The sequence below is a fragment of the Scleropages formosus genome, chromosome 1 (assembly GCF_900964775.1).
Source record: "Scleropages formosus chromosome 1, fSclFor1.1, whole genome shotgun sequence".
NCBI classification, from domain to species: Eukaryota; Metazoa; Chordata; class Actinopteri; order Osteoglossiformes; family Osteoglossidae; genus Scleropages; species Scleropages formosus.
In genome coordinates, this window is record NC_041806.1 from 16,901,347 (window position 1) to 16,925,451 (window position 24,105).

Consider the following 24,105-nt stretch of genomic DNA (forward strand, 5'->3'; position numbering starts at 1 on the left):
CTCAGTTTTATTTTGGTGGGGAGTAAGTATCAGTACAAGCAGCATTTTCAGGGGTGTATGCAGTAGGACACTGACTTAGTAGCTGCAGCCTGGCACGCATTGTTAGCAGGAAGAGAGATAATCTACACAAACCTGGGTTACACACTTCTGCCATGAAGAACTGCACCTCAGACTTACCAGGTTCTAACACCCCTCTGCAAGCTGCAACCAAAGAATGACTTGATCTCTCCCTGCACACCAGCAAGAGTACTGTGCTCCTCCAGCTGTCTACCTGCGTGTTTCCCTCACAAGGGATCAAAAATCTCAGGCCTATCAGTTGTTAGTCCTGAGCCCTGTTGTGAAACCGCTCTCCTGATGCCACTCAAAAGCTCTGCTGGGAACCTACACATGTGATCAGGTGGAGTTCCTTGAGAGCTGCGGTCCTTTGAGGTCCTTGAACAAATGTATTTTCTTTACGAGCTCATTCAGCATCACCACACCACCACAAGGCAGCTGCACTGTCAAACGTCAACAGTCATGTCAATTTTCCGTGACTCGGAAATTCTGTCATTCACACTTTTTAAAGAAGTCTGCGTTTACGTGCTTCCCACGTTGGGTGTTTCGGACACCGTCTGTACTTCTATTGTAACTGGGAAGTTAACGTTTAAAATGAGAATTCTTATTCTAATTACAGGTATATCCAAGAGTTTTCCAGCACATAAAGAAAATGGACATCTCTATTCCTGAGCCTTTATTGATTGTTTAAAGTGCCAAGAATGTCAACGTCTGCACACTTACATGATGGAGCCATCAGCAAACAAGGGGCCTACAGTCCAGTACAGTGGTGTCACACACGACAGATGAATCCTGTATGAGTACAGTCATGCAGCTCTGGTTTTTCACTGATCTGACCCCAAGTCATGAATGCCATTTAGGGTGGATCAGTTCTGATTTTCACTCATCATACAGGGGACGGGGGCATAAACTCAGACAGCATTTGAAAATCAGCCCAGCCAGTTGTGTGAGACTGACACCGTGTGCTTCAATTTTCTTATTAGTTTAAATACACATAGCACTGTTTTCCTCAACCCAGTCCATAAACAGCATCAGTTTACTTTGAAGTAATTTTTTAAATTTTATTTTATTTACACCAAGCTTTATGAAATTTCTGCAAATACCTTGCTGACACTTATATATCCAGTAATTATTTTAAGAAGCAGCTATAAGGCAAAAAACTTTGACTATGATTTAGTAAAAAAGGAAAACACAATGAAATGGAAATTAGTTCTTGCACCTGATGAAAATGTGGATTTAGAAAACATTTACTACTACAACTATTCACAACCTGAAAGAGATTTGCAGAGAGTGGCATGGTTTAAAAAAAAAAAAAAATGGGGGTTAATGTTTTGCAGGTGCAATTGAACAAAAATGTGTTGTTAGTGTAGTGGGGGAGCAGTAGTTTTTATAAGCAAGTTTAATGAAAAGTAAAACTGTTACACTGATGCACTTAACCTCCTATCCAGGGTGTACCCTGCTTAATTACCCTGTGGACAAGCTGGTATAGATGAGTGGAAGTATTTAAGTGTTTGTTATAGCGTTTTTGAGGTTTTTATGGAATCTAACCCACGGATGAATCAAGGGACATCTGTGTTACGTTGCTTTTACTGATTGTGACGTGGTAAAAGTAACTTTGGAGTTACGAATGAACAACTTCTGGTCCTGATTGTGTTTGAAAGTTGGGGAGCCAGTGTGTTAGTTTTGTTTGTTGTCCATCTGCCAGGCTGGAAAGTATTGGCGAGCTGAAGTAAACTGATCCTTACTGAAGATTTCTTTTGAGATGTTACACTGATTTCCTTTATTCACATGTTGCTTTTTTGAATGCAAACAAGCAGGACTGGAACTTGTGCGGCACTTTAACAGTCTCAAAAAAATCTGTTTAAAATTTTATATCTTCTCTTACAATACTTAGGTTGAAATAAGTGTTAACATTAAGACAATATATTTTAAATAAACAATTGTCATGTTTTTCCTCAGTTCCAAGGCTGTTTACTAAATGCTGAACAAAATGTTCTTGCAAAACTGGCTGTTTACTGGGGCGGCCAGTAGAGGGCAGCACTGCTCCTCCTTCCTGTCACGTCCATCCACCATTTTATGTAATGCAAAGTGCAGTGAATACCTAGTTTTTACTGCTCTTTCAGTAGTTCTGTTCCATAATGACCTTACTTTTTGCCCTTTCTTCCACGGTGTTGTGGCTCCTTGATGTTATCGGCGGTGTGTTTGTGGCATTGCGGCACTGTGCTTTTTGGAGATTCGCTGCGTTGCCTTCTATGGGCGCTAAGAGTGGAGGTCTTGTGGAGAAATGTGGCGAAGCTGATGTTACCATAGTGACCTGAGACATAATGGCGTTCTTAAACGCTTCTGCAGACTCAGCAAATCCAGGATGCGCCGTCCTTTCTGTGCAGTTCGAGCGGAGGTTAGAGTCGGGTTGCAGTCGGGTTGGCGGTGCTCTCTAGGTAACCTAGTCAGGGTGTCAGTGCCGAGGAGTACTGCCACTGCCCGGGTTCAGGACGCTCCTTCCCCACGTCGTTGCACTTCGTAAATGCAGTTTGCTGGTTCGCTCTGCTGGCAGACAAGCGGTCGGTCGGTCGCTCGGTCGGTCGGACGGACGGCTGTGTCTTTTCATGGCCCTTCTTCCCACCCAGATCCCCGGTGTTCTCTGCTCGTCTCCTCGCCCGCTGGGCCTGGTCCTGCTGTGCTCAGCAGCGCTCCCCTGTAATTACCGCTCCATCTCTGAGCTGCACATTTTTGCACCCATACGCAATGGTGCTGCGCAGCCCAGCTGCTCCCCACCCCCCTCTCCCGGTCTTGCTGTCCTGGCCGCCCGCTCCGACGCCAGGCGCGTGACCGAGGCCTCCGGCCAAACGGTTCTTCTGCAGTTCTGAAAAACATTCTGAACGCAAACGGACCTCATGGAAGGTCCCGTCTTTCACGCTTGTTTTGCCTGTCACTCCGTTTGCCTCGGTGCCCTCGTGCTGCCCACGGTCTCATCGGGTTCGATGGGCTCGCCGCTCTTTGCGTGCGCGCTCGCTGGAACAGGGTCGCACCGGAACACGGTGCTCCACAAAGGCCACGTTCTCAGGAGCCGCATTCGTCACGCTGCCAGGTTCCCGCTTGTGTGCGGTTCCATGCTAAATCCACATGACCCCTTTCTCACCATGCTGAGAATCCAGCTGGGGGGGGGGGGTTGGTCACTGAAGGGTGTGCTCACGGTGGCGTCTTTTCATCGGGGTCAGAGATCATCAACACCACCATGTCTACTGCCTTCCTCCAGTCTCTGTGGCACCAGCATGATGAAACCCCCTCCGGGTCGCTTTGGTAATACTCCCCAGGACTTCAGGCAGGGGGGGAAGCGCATCCATGCCCACCCTCCACTACATCTCACATGTGGGCTCTTTGAACCCTTTACCTCGTAATGCTGTTTTCCCCTCTCCCAGTCGCTTGGCTTGCTGCTCCGCACTTTGAAACAGAATCCAGATGTTGCTCATTGTCTAGAAGGGGAAAAAAGGCGGTGGGGGGGGACTGGGGGGGACTGTAGGAGTGAGACCCCTCTGATGTGGCCTGGAGCTTGTATATTTAGCTACAAGTTGGCCGCAGGCGGCCCCGTGCCAAGCTGGGGGGTTTCCTGGCGGGTTCGAGTGGGACAGGTGAGGGTGTCGGGGGAGGGGGGTGGCGGAGACCCCGATTCGGCAGCCGCTGCCAAGGACTCACATCTGCACGGGATTCGGCGGTCATGGCACACGTGGAGATGTCGGTGATCACAGCTTCCTCGAACCTGCGATGCATTTCCACCCCCTCCCCACCACCACCACCACCACGTGCACTCCAGTGCTCGTATAACAGCCGCGTGCAGAGTCAGCACGAAAAGTGGGGGGGGGGCGGCGACTCCCCACATACCAGAGGGAAGTGAAGACGACTGTAAACGATGCAGACTGATACTGTGGCAGTGTTTCGCTGCGTAAGGATGAACACACCTTCAGGCCAACAAACACACACACACACACACACACACACACACACACAGAGACAGGCCTGGACGTGGCAAGTCACTTTGGAGGAAAGTGTGGGCTAAATAGCGAAAGGCCTCTTTGCAGCTGTTGGGACCCGTGCTGTCCCTGGTCACCCCGTACCCCAGTCCTCCGATTGTCCGCCGACGCTCGGACGTGATTAACGCTCCGGCACACAGCAGCGAGCCCATTGCTGACGTTGATTCTTCATCCTTGTGCTCCTAGAGCCCTGCGGTGTCGCCGTTCGGCCGCAGCCGCTGATACGCTCCGAATATTCACTTTTTTTTAAAAACAAAGGCTCAACAATAGTCAACGCAGCACTGATTGTGTGGGTCTGCCGTGGAGTCGCTGTTGTTTTTGGTGCGTCTGTCCTTTGCGGGAAGCAGCCCGGCCAGATGCTTCTAATTGAAGACATGTGTAACCTACATATTCCTCTCGCTCACCACACGCACACATGCGCGCGCACACACTCTCGCCCCTCTCTTTAATGGGTCCACGTTTGATACGGCAGGAGATCTGTGTCTTCTGCACATCTTGGATTTTGAAAAGTTTCAGGTACAGCTGTATGTTGAGAGTGAAATGTCCCTTTTGTAACGGGGGACGTGTGCAGAGAGTAAAGGGAATTGGAGAAAATACCGGAAACCTGAGCTGGGGGGGGGGATATATATTTCAATGTGAGATCGGAGCGGCGTGTCGGAGGTCCGGGAGATGGGGAGGGGGGGCTTCGGCAGAATGGAATATCCCGAACGAGCGGGACCCTCTAGGTGGGAACGCAGCCTGGGGTGCATTAAAAAAAAAAAAAAAAAAAAAAAAAACACCCAAAACGAGGTCATGCAGGGAGACTGAGGACACCAGAGCAGGAAAGAGAAGGAATTAGTGGTGAACTGAGAGTGTTTTCGGTTTGAAGTCTCGTTCGTGAAAAAAGTCCGCTTTGCAGCGACCGAGGAAGCGAGTTCTCCGGTTACGGGGAGGGGAGGGAAGAGCAGTGGAAAAGCAGAGAAAAGTGCTGAGGTTGTTTTTCAGACTGCAGAATCAGCTGGGAATGGGAAGGGAAGTACGTATATACACACACACACACACACACCCCTGCAAATTTTCTGTGCAATTCTCAAATGGTTTCACTATCCGTTTTCGTACAGCTGAACTCATTAGTTTGGGTTCGAACCCGCCTCCGCTGTACGCCGGTAACAGCTGGTGTGTGTTGTGTGTTTCACTCTGGCCTTTAGGTGTAGTGATGAGTGGCAGCGACCTCTTGACATGGACACACACCGGTGCATCAAGTCCGTTTCATGGTTTGAGCCGCAGCGTCCACATAGTGCAGGAACACACGCACGAGCCCACACCGAGTCCCGCTCTCTCTCTCTCTCTCTCTCTCTCTCTCTGTGTGTGTGTGTGTCCCCACCAGCATAAAATACTGAAGGAATTCCAGATGTCGCTGATGAAATTCGGCTGGGTTCCTGGCTCCGTAAAGTTATTCCACCAGCACCCCATCCCCCCGAAGCCAATCGTGTGCCAAACCCCAGTCTTGTGATGCTGCGTCGCTGTGCAAAACACCCCCCTTCCCCGCTCCCCCCCGGCGTGCTTTCCGTGGCGTCCCGACCCCGATCGGCCCGAGCGAAGCGACGCGTTGGCATTGCGGGTAAGACAGCGCAACAAGTGTGAGTCAGAGAATCGCGAGGAGTAAACACTTGTGGTACCGACACGAAAAGGCCGCTTGGGAGAGAAGGCTCCGGAAGGGCGATGCGGCTCGTGAACGGAGTAAATAAGCGCAGTGGGGTCTGTGCACGGCACCGCGCTCTCTGCCTCGGGACTTGTCGGAACCTGTCGGGGTCGTTGCGGGAATTCATACTTGCGCCGTCTCCAACAGAAGGTGGTTTCGGTCGGGTTCGTGTGCGTTTTCCAACCCGGTTTTGAGGACGACCGTTTCCGCACACTGGTTCCGGGAGAGAGAGAGAGAGAGAGAGAGAGAGGGAGGCCCGAGGAGGAAAAAAAAACGCCGCCTCCCGTCCTCTACACGGAGGAGGAAAAGGATGACACAAGATGACCGAACAAATCCAGGATGTGACACTTCTTCATCCTCCTCTGTGCAGTGACCCTGCTGGTGCTCGTCGCAGTTCGACTCGTCGCCCCTCGCTTTCTTTGTTGCGCTGGAATCCCCCTCCTGCCGTGTTTCCCTCGAGCGAAGGATTTCGCCTCAACCGTCACCGTTGCGACGCAATGGCTCGGAGCAACTGTTGCGTATCAAGACAGATTCTAGAAAAGATAAAATATCAAGTATGAAAAAAGAATATATTATAATATGAATTAGGGTGTTGGCAAAGAAGAGGGGGTGCAGTGGTTTTGACTGGGTCCTGTTCTCCGGTGGGTCTGGGGTTCGAGTCCCGCTTGGGGTGCCTTCCGATGGACTAGCATCCCATCCTGGGTGTGTTCCCTCCCCCTCCAGCCTTACGCCCTGTGTTGCGGGGTTGGGGTTAGGGTTAGGCTCCGGCTCCCCCGCAACCCCACGTGGGACAAGCGGTTTCAGACAACGTGCGTGTGGGTGAATGTTGGCAAAGAATAGCGTAAATACTGTGGACTCCCCATAAAACAAATCGGCGTTACAAACAAAAGTCCTCCTGCACGCCTCAGATGCACGGGCAAAGCGACAGGTTAGAAAAAGGTATTGTGCCTTGAAAAGTCAAAGGTCAGAAGAAGGAGGAGGACACAACAGCAGTTCTACGAACCAAAGAACCAAAGGCGGTTCATAGAAATGTGGCTTTGAGTTGACGTTGACTCGAAGGCACACGGAGAGAGGGTTAAAACACTGTAAATAACATTATTTAGTGTCACCTTGGACAAAAGGGTCAGCTAATGAGGGCCATGCAAGAAACTTGGCAGTGTTTGTGTAAAACGGTCCTATTTCACTGCTGTCTCCTAGTAGAAGTTCCTTTCTTGACACAGTGGTCTAATCGTGTGAGGCAGAGGAACAAAGTTGCAACACTTGATATTTAAAAATATTTAATTTGGTCTTCAGAAATACAAAAGGTAAAAACAGGCAATATTTTTCTTTTTATCATTACTATTAATCATATTATTATTGTCATTGTTATTACTAATATTGTCCCTTAATTCCTTACAAAGAACAGTTTTTGTGGAAGTACAGCACCGATGACACAACTTGTATATTTCCAGTGAACTTAAAGGACCAAAATACGGGGAAAATCACAGAGCCTTCAAACGCAAAAAAACTGAGGCCATTTTTATTGCCATTTTATTCCCTGTCCAGCAGGACACACAGTGACAAAAAGTACAAAGACTACAGACAGGAGAGCAATGATGATAATAATAATAGTCATAATAATGATGACAATAAGACAATAGTTATTTCAGAATAGTACTAAAGGCATACAGACACGTCGTCTTTATGGTTAGGTATGCAAATTTCTTTATTCGGGCCATATTTGGGTTAATTATTCATAATCGCTTGTTTGCTGGACACGGCTTGGCACCGCACACGCTCGCACGCTCCAATCCTGCACGTAGGGCAAGAGATGTGTTGACGTGTGTGTGTTGTGTGTTTGCGGTGCACATAACCACAGGTTTAAAAAGCACTTCACACTTCGGTGACCATTAGCACACCGAAATCACATGACATACATTTGGTTTTCGTTCGGCAAATTTGGCTTTCCTCCCCCCCACTATTACCTGGAGGGGGGGGGGCTGCCTCACGGAACTCCAGGAGTTCAACTTGGACACCAAGTTGGCTGTGACACAAGTCTGAGCCTTTCTCCCGTTAGTGGTGTTCCGCTGGGGCGGCGCCTCTGGACCGAGGTCCTCCTACGCGCATTTCCAGGATGGTTGACGGCTCTGTTGGCTTCACATTGAACTGTTGAACCCACCACCGCGTCCCGATGGCACTGGGCGGCACCGCTACCTCCAGTTCTACAGACGCATGTACGGTGAACCGGATCTCCGTTTGAACGCGGGTTCCACAACCGCTATCTAACAGGCCACCGGCTCTTCCCTTTCACGCAACTCTTCCTTGTCAGCAGTGAGCCACCCGTCTCCTTACCGCAAGTTTACACCACAAGTTTAAGGGTAGCTGGCAGTAAACTTATTCAGACTTAAAATTCCAAAATGTTCAAAAACAGAGAGAAACCACAAGTAAAACAAAGCTAAACAAACAGCGATTCAGCTGATATCGTCAACGAGCAGAGGAGCGATTGGGGCCTCGAGGGCAGGCCGGAGTCGGCCAATCCTGGACCCGGTAAATTCTGTCCCTTTTTACTGTATAAAAATGAGGGGGGGGGTTTGGACTGTTTGCATGTGCCTGGATCCTCCCCTCCTGCTTTCATCAAAGAACATGCTGTACATGGACATACATAAGAATAAGTCGGAATCCCTCTTCTTCCATTCCTTCCACCGCTCCTCCCTGACCTCCTGACCCCCCACTTCTACCTCTTCTCTCCCTCCCCCCATGCACCCCATCCCCTCCTACACCTTGTCCAGCAGGGACCTGTGGCAATATAGCAGGCGCCGGGGTGTGCCATACGTGCGGAAGAACAGCAGCGCCCCCAGGGCGCAGATTATGCACACCAGCAGTATTAGGGGCACCACGATAGCCACGGCCCTGGCTCGACCTCCCCCAACGCCATCCTCTTCCACCTCAATGATGAGGACCTCTGTCTCCTCCTCCGTTCTGCGGCCTTCATCGTCTCTGCCTCCTCCACCAGCACCTGTGCCACCTTCTCCATCTCCTTCTCCTCCTCCTCCACCACCACCACCACCTCGGCCCCCTCCACCTTCACCTCCACCTCCACCGCCACCGCCACCTCCACCGCCACCACCACCTCGGCCCCCTCCGCCTCCGCCGCCACCTCGGCCTCCTCCGCCTCCTCCGCCCCCGCCTCCTCCGCCCCCGCCTGTCTTCGGGTCCTCCTCAGGGCAGCCCATCCATTCGCGCAGTGCAGACTTGGGGTAGCCTGGCTCCACACGCAGCTGCTGGTTGTTGAATTTCCAATACTTGTTGGCCTTGTAGAAGTAGGTGTATGCTGAGAGAGGGAAGGTGGGGTTAATGGTGATACCAGAGTAGTTTTCACTCCATAGTGAGAGCCTCAGAGTCACTCAGCACAAGACAGTACGGTGAAGCCTAGGCTGTTCCGTGGGGGAATGAGTTCCTAGATGGGTGCAACTTCTACCTTATGCAATCATCATAAAGAGACAGTAGGACTCACAGTTAATGTGTAAATCAGAGTGCTTTTCATTTCCATGAACACACTCTCAGTTGTATAAGTGTAAGCCACTAGTCTATGCTGGGGCGAGTCATACCTCCATCCTTGCTCATGAAGGCCGCCTTGGGGTTCTCTGGAACCCCTTGCCACATCGTGATGGGTTTGGGGTAGTCTGGGTCCACAGAGCGTGTTTCCTCATTGAACCTGTAGTATCTGAGACAACCACAGACGTGGACAGATGTTACAGCAATACTGCTCGTTCGGGAGTGGAGGACGAGAGAAGAAGAAGCGGCTCATAAAAAAGCGCGAGAATGGAAGGATTGGTCCTGTATCCATGTATAGCCCAATTAAGTAAGAAACTAATTAGATTAAGTAAGTGGATCCAGTTCTGTAGCTTGATCCCAGCTTATAGTGCGCGTTCCTCCAAATGATCAGGCTTGAAGGGGCGACTGGAAGAGCAGCACATCTTTCAGGAAAATCTCACGGGGGGTCTAGACAGACTGAGAAAGTCACATCATGGCAGCTGGATGAGATCCTGGCTCTGCATCCACAGGTGACCTCCGCTCAGGGGTTGGCAAACAACAGGGCTCAGATCTCAACACTGACGTGAGCTGTCGATCTCGAGCAGAGACCACAAAGATCTGACGGGTCCACAGCCGGTCCACGGTCCATAGTAACCGATACGCCTTCAGGTAAAGGTAATCGCTCTGCGGGCTGTTTGAATGAATGCTAATGAACGCTACCTGTTGAAGGGTGGCTCCTGGAGAGCTGCCCACCTCTCTGGGTCATAATTATGATCTTGCACAAGAGCCATAATCTACTCCTTTGTTTGCTGTTGCTGGGAGATGCCCCTCAATTCTGAATGTTTTTGCATCGGTCTCATCTCATATTTCTGCTCCTCTCCTTTCCCGTCTTCCCAGCGATTGTCTCTACCTTTTATCTACAGCCCTCAGAGCATGGGTTCCCACCCTGTCTGTAATCACAGCCTTTGGATTCTGCAATGGAGAGAATGAGTGAGAGGTGTGGGGGGGGGGCTAGGTAATAGTAAGGTTGAATACAAGTAGTTTAGTCAGTGGGTTCTGACGGGGCACATCCTTATCCCACAAGTCAAACGTCAACAAACAGACTTATGCAAGCAAGCACAATACTGCACATTAACCCACAGCCCAGAAGTAAACAGAACAATTCGCAAAGTAACCTGAGTTGATGACATCTGTTCTTCATCTTTACAACTGTACTCGTATCAGCTCACTCTCACTCCAAAGTAGAGTTGCTTTGCTTAAAAGCAGAATATAAAGAAATATTTCCACTCGCTCCTCTACTTACAAACATAAGAGGCACTGGAAGTCCGTTGGTAACTGGATTTGTTTGTAAATCCAAAGACACTTTTACCACTAAGTCACAATCAATAAAAGCTTAATAATACAAACATCCCAGTAAGTGTGTAAAAGTAAGTATTTGCACTCTTTTTTATTTGCATTTGTCGTATATTTGCTCTCGTCTGTTTGTAATACACTGCACTATATATTCTACGTGGCACGGAAGTGCAAAGAGAAACAAAATTTTGTTCTCCTGTATGTGTAACTTACCTACAGGTGGAATGACAATAAAGTGGACTTTGACTAAGTATTTAATATTGTGCTGAAATCATGGGTTGATAGCTGTACAGGTGTTTTATAGCGTGCTAGTGATATTTGGGAAATTTTTTTTTACGGTTTTTAGATGGGCTGGGCATGCATTATTATTTTGCCCCCTTTTAAAATAATAGGAAACATGCTTTTGGTATCCAGAATTTCAACATCCGTATGGCCCCACTTAGAATGGGCTAATTTCGTAACTCGAGCCATGTCTGTATAATAAACAATTTTTCATTGATGTCACATAAAGTTAAAATTAATGTAAACTTACTGAAAATAATAAATCCATCATTTCCACAACCACTTAATCAATCCCGACATTTTAATTAACTTCAGACTATATTAGAAACAACACTACGGTGTACTCTAAATTGTCTGCGTGCCAACTATCCCGTTTGTTATTTATCAGGCACGATCAGAACAATCTGTAGCAGGAGTTTGAATACAATGATATAGTCTTTCCACTTAGGAAATCCTTGGTGGTATGATGAAAAGTTCTGAAAATAAACAAAAAAAATTAAATGCAAACAATAACTGGTTGTGTTTGGTACACAACACACGGAAATTTTAGAAAATGGATGAATGATGAAAAATGGATATGTGATGAGTCTTTGGAATTTGTAAGTTGAATATTTGTAACTGAAGAGCCAGTGTATTCCTGCTGGTTTATACACGGAAAAAAAGTGTCCAGCTGAGAAACTCCCAACTGCTAAACAGCTTGAGGTACAGTAGAGACCTACAGACAGGTATTGACAGTCAGACATGCACAGAAACATACAGATAGGCATTTAGAAGAAGATATATATATACACAGACAGACAGATACACACACACAAACATACAAATAAATAAGAGAAAGAAAGACAGACTCACTTGCTCCCCCTGAAGAAGTACGTCATGCCTGTGGGCGTGTAGAAGAGCGCTGCGTCCAACCGGTCCTTGGGGAGTCCACTGCCCAGTTCCTTCAGGGGCTTGGGGTAGCCATGATCCAGGATGGCCTCGCTGAACACCCAGTGTCTGTCCCCTGTAGGAGGACACGCTAATGAACCAATGCAAACCAGCTCTATTGCCAAGAGCTACCAAGAGCCGCAGATGTCCGAAGAATGCGCTGAGTATATGTGCAGTGTCACCTCCATGGAATAAGTCAAAAAATCACTTTGACCATGGTAAAACTGAAAGGAAATAATCGATGCTGGGATTCACAGAATCGTTCAGAAAGGCAAACATACCCTTGAAGAAGACAAATTTCCCATCATCCCTCTCATAGGCTGTATTGATGGAGGCTGGCAGACCTCTCCAAAAGTGTCCAATGGGCATGGGGTAGCCCTCCAGAACTCGACTATGACGGACCCTCCAGAACCATTTATCCTGTGGCAGACGGGACACACTTCTTAAGCACACGGAATCCTACTATACAAAAGGATACACTAATACATTACATGCATTTTTATTAAAAAGTGTACGTGTCTATGCGTCTATCATAGCAGCATAAATCAAAAGTGCATCAGTCTGTTTCATTTATTGCTTTACTGAATGTGTCGCACGTAAAATAATGCTGCATTTCAGTGATTGTAGCGCAGCGCCCATCTGGGTGTGTCACCTTAAAGACGAACATCTCCCCTCTCAGGATGGCTATCGTATCAAAATGCCCATCGCAGATGTCAGGGCCAAAGGTAGGCACGTCCGGTCTGTAGGGGGGGTGTGTGGGTGGCGGGGCATCATGGGGCGTTTTCTGCGTGACGTGCGGGGGCGGCTGGGGGCCACCAGACCTTGAACCTGCAAGGCAGGCAAATAAAGATCAGAACTGTGGGAGTTCTGAAAAGAGTCGACTCAGGTGAACTCTCGTCCTGCAGGCTGGAACTGTTCCGACATCATCTCCGCCACAAGGTATCCTTGCCCTGCAGCTGCACAAACTCACCGTACAGTTGCTGGATGCCGCGACGGTCATCATCAGGCAGCTGGAAGTTCTCTGTGTCCATCCACTGGTAGAAAGGTGCCATGATGGCCGACGGGTCATTGGAGTGCTCCATGCCGAGGGCGTGGCCCAGCTCATGCACCGCCACCAGGAACACGTCGTTACCTGGAACACGTGTAAGCAATATGACCGCTAGGTTCACGGGGCGTAGGGCTCGAATGCTGTGAATCGATCATGGTATGATAAAGGATCATACCTCCTATAACGATAGCGTCACACTATCATTGTCGAACACAAATTTAAAATGATCTAACCATGTTGTTAATAGGGGATGCAAAAACTATAAGCGAAGTAAAAGGATGGGTTGAAAAAGAAGAATTGCAAAGGTACAATAAAGGAATATCTGGTATAAAGGAGAGAACCCACTGCATTCTGGATTATAGAAAACTTGTAGTTAATTTATAGTACAATGTACAGGCCAGATCATGAGCAGTTTACCTTAGATAAATTATTTATGCCTCCGATGCTGACAATTCAGATAAAATATGCAAAAAAATAATAAGTTATATCCTAAACCCAACCGCAAACTTTTGATTTTGCACACACACACATTTTCTGAACCGCTTGTCCCATGCGGGGTCGCGGGGGGCCGGAGCCTACCCAGCAACACAGGGCGTAAGGCCAGAGGGGGAGGGGACACACCCAGGACGGGACGCCAGTCTGCCGCAAGGCACCCCAAGCGGGACTCGAACCCTAGACCTACTGGAGAGCAGGACCCGGTCCAACCCACTGAGCCACCGCACCCCCTTCTAGAATCACGCAAAAGCATCGAATGTTCTCTCCATGGTATCTAAAGACTGTAGTACAAGATACGCTTAAATACATGTGTCCTCTACAGTGGACAAAAATGAGCGGCACATCTCTGGACGCTCCTCTCTGCGAAACTGCGTCATGAATGGACATCCTGCCTTCCATAAACTCGATGCGGTGGAACTATCTGGTCTCTCTTACCGCTTAGGTCCGCGTTTCCAATGGTCCATGGCTCTGCGGCGTCAAAGTGTGTGTCGCCCCCTATGCCTGGGCTGGGGAAGTAAGCATGTGCCAGGAAGCCTCCCTCGCCATCAAAGGGACTGCTGTCACCGTGGAAACCCTCAGCAAAAAATATCATGATGTCTGCAAAGTTCTCCACCTTGTCGCGGATGTGGCTGTAGGGAATCTCGCGGAAACGCAGCGGCGTCACACCCTCCCACACCTTGAAGGCCCTGTGGATGGCTTGGTAGGTTTCATACTCGCCCACTTTGGGTGTGTAGTTCTGTATGCTGAGGACAGAAAGGTAAGTTGTAACTTTACACTAACGTAGTACATGATTTCCACTTACTTTTCCCCAATTTATCTACTCCACATTTACTGACTTACATCACACTGCCACTGTAGTGCCACTGTATAGATGCCACTGGTGGTCAGGGTCCAAATTCCCGCATTGTGCCCCGATGACCACTACCTGTTTCTGCATAACTGCGGTACAGTTACTCAGAGAGCTCCGGGACACAACGGCTGTTCCAGTGCACTCTGTCCCACTCTGTTCACTCACCAAAACGTGATCTCCGTCTTGTCCCACTTCAGCCCTTGAATGGCATAGCGCTTTTTGCGCAGGTTACTCTTCAGCTCAGCACCAAACTTATCCGGAACACCGCAGCGTGGCCTCTTCATCGCCCTGGCAACAACGTGCCATTGGAGGAGCCATGAGCAAACAAGCAAACAGAAAAACAGATCTGTTAGTAAAATTTTACTTGTACTGAAGAACATTTTATGTTCTTCCCTTAAAACAGCAATGTGGTGACACACGTGATGCATATGAGTAGATAACAGGCAAAAACAATTCTGGAACCATGAACAAGAACTAAAGTAACACCTACAAAAAAGAGTAGATAACTAGAAGGACAGCTAAAGGAGGAACAGTAAAGCAGGGGAGCGATATAGTGTAGCGTAAGAGGAGAAGGGTGCTTTACACCAACAGAAGTGGTATAAACAGTGTAAAGGAGAAGGGTGCTGCCAGGGAGAGCTCACTCTATGGTTTCTGGATTGATGGAGCCAGTCACGGTCAGACCATAGAACTTCTGCATGGCAGCTATGGCGGAAGGGATGGAGTGGGGGGAGCGGGCAGTGTGCGTGCGGAGATCACCCGGGGGCAGGTAGCCATACTGCTGCAGCCATACCTGGGGATGGAGGACACGGTGAGAAAGCGTGGTACAGCACGGTAAACATCAAGGCTAGCAAGACATACTGCGCTTACTTTTTATTAGGGCTTAGAGGTCGTTACCGTAACTTTGCGCACAACAGTGTTATTTTGGCTAGCAAAAGCTTGTAGTTGTGTTCAGCAATATAAAAACAGCAATATCACTGATTCGGCTGGACCGAAAGATCCAAAGGACACAAACAAAATTATAATTCAATAATGCAGCGTAGGGGGCGCAGTGGGTTTGTCCAGGTCCTGCTCTCTGGTGGGTCTGGGGTTTGAGTCCTGCTTGGGGTGCCTTGTGATGGACTGGCATCCTGTCCTGGGTGTGTGTTCCCCCGCGCCCCCCCGCCCCCGCCCCCAAGCCTCACACCCTGTGTTGCTGGGTTCGGCTCTGGCTCCCGACAACCCCGCATGGGACAATCAGTTTCCGACAACGTGTGTGTAATGCAGTGCTGTTAAAAGCAAAACCGGATGTGAGAGCACTTTCAGAAAATAATTTGTTTTCTCCGTCTTCTGATGAGGTCCAACTTTTTTTTTTTTTTTTAAACTTTTTCCAAGTTCACTGGCTCTGCCAAAAATACAATGCCAAACATACATCAGCCCACACACATCAAGTTGAACATTGACTATTGTGTCAGTAGCACAAGGGTGTGTGTGTGTGTGTGTGTGTACATTCTGTTTGAACTGCCGGAGCTGTCTGAACTGGTTCACCATGCAGCGCTGGAGACCAAAACACCACCGTCATCAATCACTGGGAATGCTTTTTAAATGGAGCTAACAGGCACAAACAGGAGAGAGAAGAACACGCTCTAGGAAGAAGGCCAGATCACATCCTGACCCCGAGTTGTTTTTATCCTTCTAGAACATTTTTTTGTTTTGATAAAAGCTCAAGCGTGCTGTGATTATTTTCCACCGCGAGTCAAAAGCGGCTCCGCAAGCGCAGCTGGGTACATTATCTCTGTCGCTCGGTCATAATCTCGGCGGTTCATCTTCATTATTCGCTTGTTTGAAAGAACACCTTTCCCCAGGAAACAAAACAACGAGCCCAGAGAAGCACCTCCTTCTTGGACGCGTCCTCGTCGCCACTTGAAAGGCCTTTCTCCTCTTTCCCGTACGAAGGGAAACACAAAAGACACCCCTTCATGAACTGCTTCCTTTTAATACTGCACTCAAATAAGTGATTCCACATGATGGCGAATTCAATGTAAATTAAGTCAACGGTGTAATTTATACTTTTCCTTTACGACGCAAAATAAACATAAACATAGCGATTTAACAAATAAGAAAATACAGAATAGCTGAAAAGTATTCAAATGCTCTTATGTTGGCCTTACCTTCTATCCAGCGGTTTAGTGTTTCGCTGCTTTGTGTAACTCTGTGCAGCTCAGGTTATTATTATTAGCCCTGATTAATGTTTTTTTCATTGTCACTTCCTGGATACAGAATATTAGTGCTGATCTTTCATACAACATGTCTTTCAAAATACTGACTCCCATCTCTCCTTCTCCCCAGAACACACTACTGGAGGAGAGGCTCATAACCTCATAACCTCTCTTGCTAAAAAGAAATCCTGGCTGGTGAGAAGGTAATTCAGTGTGGAGTTCATCCGGCCAACGACCGACCTTCAAAGCCAAGCCTGGCCTTTCCTCGAGGTCAGTGGGCGTCTCAACTCCCCTGCCAACATAAGTTCATTTTACTCAGCAGCATCAACGACTGGTAATAAATCCAAATACAGGCGAAAGAAACTGCTTCTACTGCAATAATGATATTTATCTTTTTTTTTAAAACAAGCAAATACTGTTAAACCAACATATTATGTAAGTATGTATAGGAAAATGTGTGTTTGTGTGTGCGTATTACAGACAGTCACTGTCTCTCTTTTAACCACACAGTCAGTCAGTAATTTCCCAGGGAATTTCTCTATAATCCTATCCAAACCTCAGAGTCCAAGCCTCCTTCCCTGTCTCTCCCTCCCTACGCTCCCTCTCGCTCCGTGTGCCCCGGCATCAAGAACAGCGTGTATGTTCCTCACGCAGTTCGTACGTTTTACAGGATATAATGTTTGCGCTCCTCAGATATAAGAGGACGCTGCAAAAAATGGCTTTTCAACAACAGACACTAGTCACCCTCCTCCTCTCACTCAGTGTTTTTTACCACAGAACATTTTTTGCTTCTGCCTACCTGTTCATGCATGTACAGTTAAAACAAACTTTTCCGCACGTTTTTATTGCAGTCACATGACAGACGAGCTTCACAATGCCAACGTTCTATTTTAGCCATTATAAATATAGGGCGGTCTGCAACTCAGTACATGTGTCTACGATGCTGTGTGGCAGTTATTATATATACACACACACACCTTCCGAAACTGCTTGTCCCATGCAGGGAGCCAGACCCTAACCCAGCAACACAGGATATAAGGCTGGAGGGGGACAGGACACACCCAGTATGGGATGCCAGGCCATCACAGGGTACCCTAAGCAGGGCTCGAACCCCAGACCCCCCAAAGAGCAGGATGCGGACAAACCCGCTGCACCACCACACTTCCTGTGCTTATTACCACTCAGTTATTTTCATTTGATGGTTTGTCTTTGTGTTAATCTGTACATTATTACTCTGTTCAACATACAACATTCTATTCCTGTGTGTGTCTGAAAGTCATTGTCAGCACTGTTATCACGATGGCGTTAGTCTGTTGTCAGCAGCTCGCCATTTGTTGACAGGTGAAGTCGGTCGGTCACGAGAGAATGAGACGGACAGTATGACTCCTCAGTCGCGCTTCCTTTTTTCTGAGGTTCTGGAATCTATTATTTGCTTTCAAAATGCACGTTGCTGTGGAGGTCCAGCCTGATGCAAGCTGACCACTGCGGACTCACCTCGCCTCATGGGAGCAGCAGAGAGAGATGCAGAGAGACTAGGGAGTCTGAAACGTAGAGAGCAACACTGCCATGTGTGCCATGTCAAGGGCAGTGCCAAGAAGTTACTCTTGTTGCTTGTTAAATTTGTTAAATTTATGAATAAAGATGTTGATTTCTTTTATGCACACAACATAATCTTTGCTGCTCCAGTTAATGAAGATCCCATACTGCTTATATAGCTCATTCAAAATGCATTATCACTTGGGGTGTGGGTTTGGCCAGGTCCTGCTCTTTGGTGGGTCTGGGGTTCAACTCTCGCTTGGGGTGCCTTGTAATGGACTGGTGTCCTGTCCTGGGTGGGTACCTTCCCCTCCAGGCTTCTGCCCTGTGTTGCCGGGTTAGGCTCCAGCTTGTCGGGACAAGCAGTTTGTGTGCGTGCGTGCGTATCATCACTGTAACGAGGACCTGGGGTCCCAACACTGAAATCCACAACGGTGCCATATGGCTCTCTGTGTACTCTGGGGCACCTGAGGGCCAAAAATAGCACAAATTCTCTGCCTCGCTGTCAGTGAATGTAGTCCGTGAGCCTGATCTTCTTGGTTTTAATGGCCGTACAGAGGAATTTGGTCAAATGTGCTTGACCTACACAGGCACCATATAAAAATCTTCAGCCATTTTCATGCTGACCATGAAGACAGCAGGATGACCATCCTGGGCTGATTTGGAACTGAACCTTAATCGTTCTGCTATGACCTGCTCCCAGCACACAAGACGTGGCAATCTAGTGGGGGTTCTTTTCTGAATTTGTAAGGTACCCCCAGACGTTACGTCTCAGCCCTGGAGCATCTAGGTAGAATGTTATGTCACTTCTGAAAATAACTTTGATCACACAAGACTGTGCACACTGAAATGAGATTGTGGACATGATCACATACCATCCAGATGATAACTGATATCTGGTATGTGGCAATGGTTTCTCCTTCAGGGCAAGGAAATTCCAAGGTATGAAATCCTCCAATCAGCCTCTGTCTGTGACACTGCTTTCACAGTATTTGTCACGTTTATTGTTGTAGATATTTTGTCACCTTTTGTCATGAAATACCCTTCTTTTAGGAGAACTTTTGTGCGAAACTGTACACGGCATTGGAGCGCTTAGATTACTGGCGAAAGGAAACAGGTAGCAATAACGTACTACGGGTAAGATGCCTCCAAATAGACGGTCTAGGCACCTACATAGAAGCTCCCAAACAACGGGTTTGCACTGCTCCTTCACCAACTGCTCTGGTTTCCTGAGCAGCACTAGGTCTCTTGCAGCCTGTGAACAGCAACTGGATTGGCAGGGGAGAGAATCTGAGGAGTTTCCTTGAAGACAGGGAGGTGTTGGGGAAAGCCAAGTCGGACACAGAATGAGAAAGACCTAAAATGGGTCACAATGAAATTCATGACACAGGAGAAGGTAGTAAAGGGAGGATGATAATAAGGTATAGAGGAAAGAGTCGGAAATTGGAGGTTAAAGAAAGCGAGAAGGAAGGAGGGACGGAGAGGAGGGAGAGAAATAGAAGATATAGAGAGAGCTAGAATTTAAATTTAGGCAGAAAGATTGCCTCAGTTGTTCCGATTGCTCTGTGCCAACGGAAAAAACAGAGAATTCTGGTCAACAGAAAGTGAGTCCAGCACTGAGTCTAGCAGAGTATCAGACAAGAGCTCAGTATGGCTAATGACCTGCTCTCAGGCAGCTGCATGAACTCCGAATTCACACCACACTCACTCCACAGCCCTTTAACCATCTCTCACATACACACCCAACACTACACAACCTGCTCACTCAAACACACAATGAGAATATGCTCCTTCACACCACAGACTACTGGCACACACCACACAACGTGGTCATTTACATTGCTATAAAATAACGCTACTGGACCCTGCAACCCACTACCATGCAATTCCTTCCACTTACGGCTGATTCTTTACACCAGGACCCTGAAGTGGTTTTCAGCACCAAGTGCGTATATCTGAATGTGTTAGAGCATGCATACCTACATGGTGTGCATGAGGCTGCAGAATGAGTGCACTATCTGCATCTTCACAACTTCTGGCCATCAGAGACACAACTCCTACTCAAGCACCTCTTCACTGTTAGCGACTATTTTTTTCTCAAGTCATTGAATGTAGGCTCTGGGATGTGTAATGGATTTCAGTTAGATGTTTTTGCCTGTCAGAAAGCCACATTTATACTTGAACCCACCCACTCCTTCATTAGCATTTTCGGTACTTTTTGCGTTAATTATATTTTCTTGGGGGGTGTGGTGACGCAGTGGGTTTTGCCAGGGCCTGCTGTGTGGTGGGTCTGGGGTTTGAATCCTGCTTGGGGTGTCTTGTGGGGGAGTGGCGTCCTGTCCGGGGTGTGCCCCTTAAGCCTTGTACCCTATGTTGCCAGGTTTTCCGTGACCCTGCTCAGGACAAGCGGTTGTAGACTGTGCGTATGTATTTATTTTCTTGTATGCAGACTTTTCTCAGTCAACATACAATGACTTTGCAAACACTCAGTTCTTAAAGTACCAAAAACAACTGCTGTGCCACATCTGGTTTTGATGTCATGACGTGTTCAAGTTTCCTTTCTTGTTGTGCCTTGAGTTGCTGATGAAGGTATGCATATTTTGTGTTCTTTTTCAATTCCAAATTTAGGAAGTTTCCATGTGTTACTATTACCCTTTATTTAGCTGAGACCTTTGCCCAACGCAACTTACAATGTTAGACAATCATCTTTACAGTGATTTACTCATTTACACAGCTGGGTATTCTTACAATTCAGGATAAGTGCTTTCATTATGTGTCATATACAGTATTGCGTACCCACATCCAGTATGTCATATTCCCTGCCATTTTTGGTCTGAAGGACAGGTCATAGACCAATAAATGATTTACTGGGAAGTACCCCAATGACAGCATGTTTCTGTCCATGAACCTAGAGGAAGGCAGCAGTGTGGGCAAAAAGGGCGGAAGGAGGGGGGTTTAGGCAAAATGTGGACAGAATGACATCCACATGGCGGGAATGAAAGATCAGGGGTGACGTTGTTTGCCCCCACTTTAGATCTTCTTGCCCACATTACTGCCTTCCTTTGGCTTCATGGTCAGGAAGAAGCTGACGTTGAGGTATTTTCCAGTTAAGTTATTTACAGGTCTATGACCTGTTCTTCATGCCAAAAACAGTCCTGACATCTTCTGGTCAAAAACAAAGGTTCTTGGCGTGTGACATTACCTTCTTAGCTGGGCACACCGACTAAAGTTTTCAGCGGAGGATGACTAGCCTTTGGTAGAATATATACAGCACAGCGATATAGTTGGTAGTACTGGTGCCTCGCAGCTGCCAAGTTGTGTGTTCGGATGCGGATGTGGGTTCAAAACAGGCTCAGTCTTTGCTGAGTTTGCATGTTCTGTGTGTGTTTGCGTGGGCTTCCTCTGGGTGTTCTGGTTTCTTCCCACAGTCCAAAAACATGTTATCTCTAAATTGTCTGTAGTACATGTAAGCGTGATACATTGCTGTGCCGTATAAAATGGTGACTGGCTGTAGGGAATTTAGTGCATCTAACACTGTAAGCGTCTTTGGATGCAGGAATCACTTAGATACTAGTAATAGAAAGCAGTTATACATTGATTTGGAGAAAAGTATCTGTTAAATTAATAAATGTAAGACTAGCATGAACCTCAGGTTTGAGTACCTATGCATTCGAAACTCAATCTTCGTGTGTCTGTGTGTGTGCCGCACCCAAGCATATCACCCTACCCAGGGCTGTCTGCCCATTAGGCTGAAAAACCACAATTTCCTCTGCAGCCAACACCACAATGCAGGACAGAAAATGTCAATCTTTTTCTTATTCCTTAACAAAACCAGATCTTTTTTCCCCTCAACCACTACGCCCTTTCTTCTGACCACAGTACAAGTCATGACATTTTTCTGCCTTTGCAATTACTTTGTCTTTCTTCCTGCTTCATCAGCATTTCTCCTTTGTTTTATGTTGACATCCTGATTTTTATTTCATTCTCACAGCCTTCACTCCCAGCATTTATTACTGACCTCTACTTAGCGGACAAGTTGCTCCAAGGCAACTTATACGTGGATCATCAACTTTACAGTGACTTACCCATTTATCACATTTTTATGTGTGTGAGTGACACAGAGAGAGTGTGTTCCACTCATGTATGGTATGTATGGACCCATTGTAAGTAGTGTATGTAGCAGTGTAAGTCACCTTGGTGAATAAGGTGTGTGGACTGATAACACTACATAGAGTTCATTGGAAGTCGCTTTGGAGAAAAGCGTCTGCTAAATACATAAATGTAAATGTATTTAATCATACAGCAGACACTTTTCTCCGAAGTGATGTACAGCTTAAAGTAAACAAAAGTGCATTTTACCAAGAGACAGAGATGCAGACACCCATTTATAAAGCAGAGTATTGTACTGCACCTTAGATTGAGTCAAGCACGAGTGGGATTCGAACCTGTGACCTTCGGACTGTAAGGATACAGCGCTGAGCTCGGTATCACCTGGTGCTCCATGTATGGAAACAAGGATATGGTTTATGACACGCAAGGATATGGTTTATGACACACATCCTGAGATCTGGTCAAATTCATAATACTTATAATTGCCTGGTTGGTTGGTTAGGTCCCTGACTTCAATGAAAATTCCGTTTTGTGGTTTGAAATGTTATCAAAATCAGGTCATTAACTCCTAAATAAACCGTTGAAAGCTTGAGATCATGGCGCTGGACCTTTTAAATGATTTATTTCGGTACATTTTCGCGCGTAACCATTATTATTTTCCTAATAGTTTACCTCACCTTACACCGCAGCACTCACCTCGGGCTTTATGTCGCGAGGCGGCGTCCCGCCGTGCGCGCGGAGCCCGCCAGCCAGCGCGAGCGCCAGCGCGAGCAGCCGGACGAGGGGATCGAGCCGGGTGCCCATTTCCTCGCGCGGGACGCGTGCGATTCGCGGTTTCTTGTGACGGTCGCCTTTGCTCTGCGCCTCTCTACTCACTGTCAGAACATTTCAAGGCGAACCCGTCAGAGTGCAAAACAGACGGAGTCGCTTCTGCACGTACAGGACCAGCGCTCCGTGGCCGAGGAAGGAGCGGTAACGCCTCAACAAAAAATTTCACTCACACACACTCTGACGTTTCGTACAGTTCTTCAGCACTAACTGGGATTAAACTAGGTCGCCTTCCTCTTGGATAAACGGAAAAAAAGAACTTCTAAGGCACTTGTTGCATTGTTAACAGTTCTTAATTCGGAGAGCGTGCTGTTAAACTGATTCTGCATCCGTTGCTTCCTTCCTTCTTCTCTTTGTTGTTACGGTGATTCTTATTCTCTCTCTGCCCCCCTCCCGAGTGAAGACGTGGTGTTCGACTTTCTCTCTGCGTGACGTCACCTCCACTCCAGCACCGCCGGTCCGCATCTCCTTCAGAACCGCAGATTGGACCCGCGAGGGAAGAACGGGTTCCTGCTTCAGACAAGACCGAGACACTGTTCTGAACCCGTTTCTAATTGCAGTGAAAGAAACGGAACCGAATGAGCGATTACGACGATTTACTCAAAACGTTGTTTTGGACCTTCTGCCTGGGTCTTTGACTTCAAACTGAACCCCACAGTACCATGGTACGGTGAAGACTTTTATGGCGAAACTACGACATCTAGTGTTGGGAAGTGGCTCGTGACCCTCGTGGCCTGTGCTCGCATTTGTACAGTACAGTAAAGTACAGTAAAGTACAGCGCGCGCGCGTTTCATTTATGCATTTTAAAGTATTTTTGCGGAAGAAATCTGTGAAGGTAACAGAATACTGTGGTTTCACTTTGTGCCGCTCATTCCCACACGTAGAACAACAGATACAGAGACATATGCATCATTCAAACAGAGTAGGTATGAAGTGACAATGTTTCAAGGGAACAATAAATACTGTACAAATTCCCTCAGCATGGAAGTTTTATGAATGAATGAAAAAATGAATGAATGGCACAGTGAGTAGCACTGCTGTCTCACAGCATCTGGGTTTGGTCCCTGCTCAGTCTGTGTGGAGTTTACATGTTCTCCCTGTGTCTGCATGGGTGTCCTCTGGGTGCTCTGGTTTCCTCCCACAGTCAAAAGACATGCTGTTCAGGTTCCCCCATAGTGTGTGAGTGACAGAAAGAGTGTGTTCC

General features: G+C 47.5%; 1 protein-coding gene across 2 annotated transcripts; it reads right to left on the reverse strand.

Annotated features, from left to right (window-relative positions):
• Positions 1-7,079: 7,079 nt before the first annotated feature.
• On the reverse strand, positions 7,080-23,547 carry mmp14b (matrix metallopeptidase 14b (membrane-inserted)). 2 transcript variants are annotated; one of them, XM_029250312.1, is made up of 12 exons: positions 22,769-23,547; positions 14,873-15,021; positions 14,397-14,519; positions 13,817-14,124; positions 12,809-12,970; positions 12,491-12,666; positions 12,120-12,258; positions 11,764-11,914; positions 9,351-9,466; positions 8,915-9,073; positions 8,798-8,854; positions 7,080-8,728 (listed from the first exon to the last, which is right to left on the reverse strand). In XM_029250312.1, the coding sequence occupies exons 1-12, from the start codon at positions 22,874-22,876 to the stop codon at positions 8,517-8,519; spliced, it is 1,860 nt and encodes a 619-aa protein (XP_029106145.1). In that variant the 5' UTR covers positions 22,877-23,547; the 3' UTR covers positions 7,080-8,516. The 2 variants fall into 2 exon arrangements, with proteins under 2 accessions (XP_029106145.1, XP_029106149.1); XM_029250316.1 differs by lacking the exon at positions 8,798-8,854 and having other exon boundaries at positions 7,080-8,770; positions 8,945-9,073; positions 22,769-23,545.
• Between the last annotated feature and the right edge of the window lie 558 nt (positions 23,548-24,105).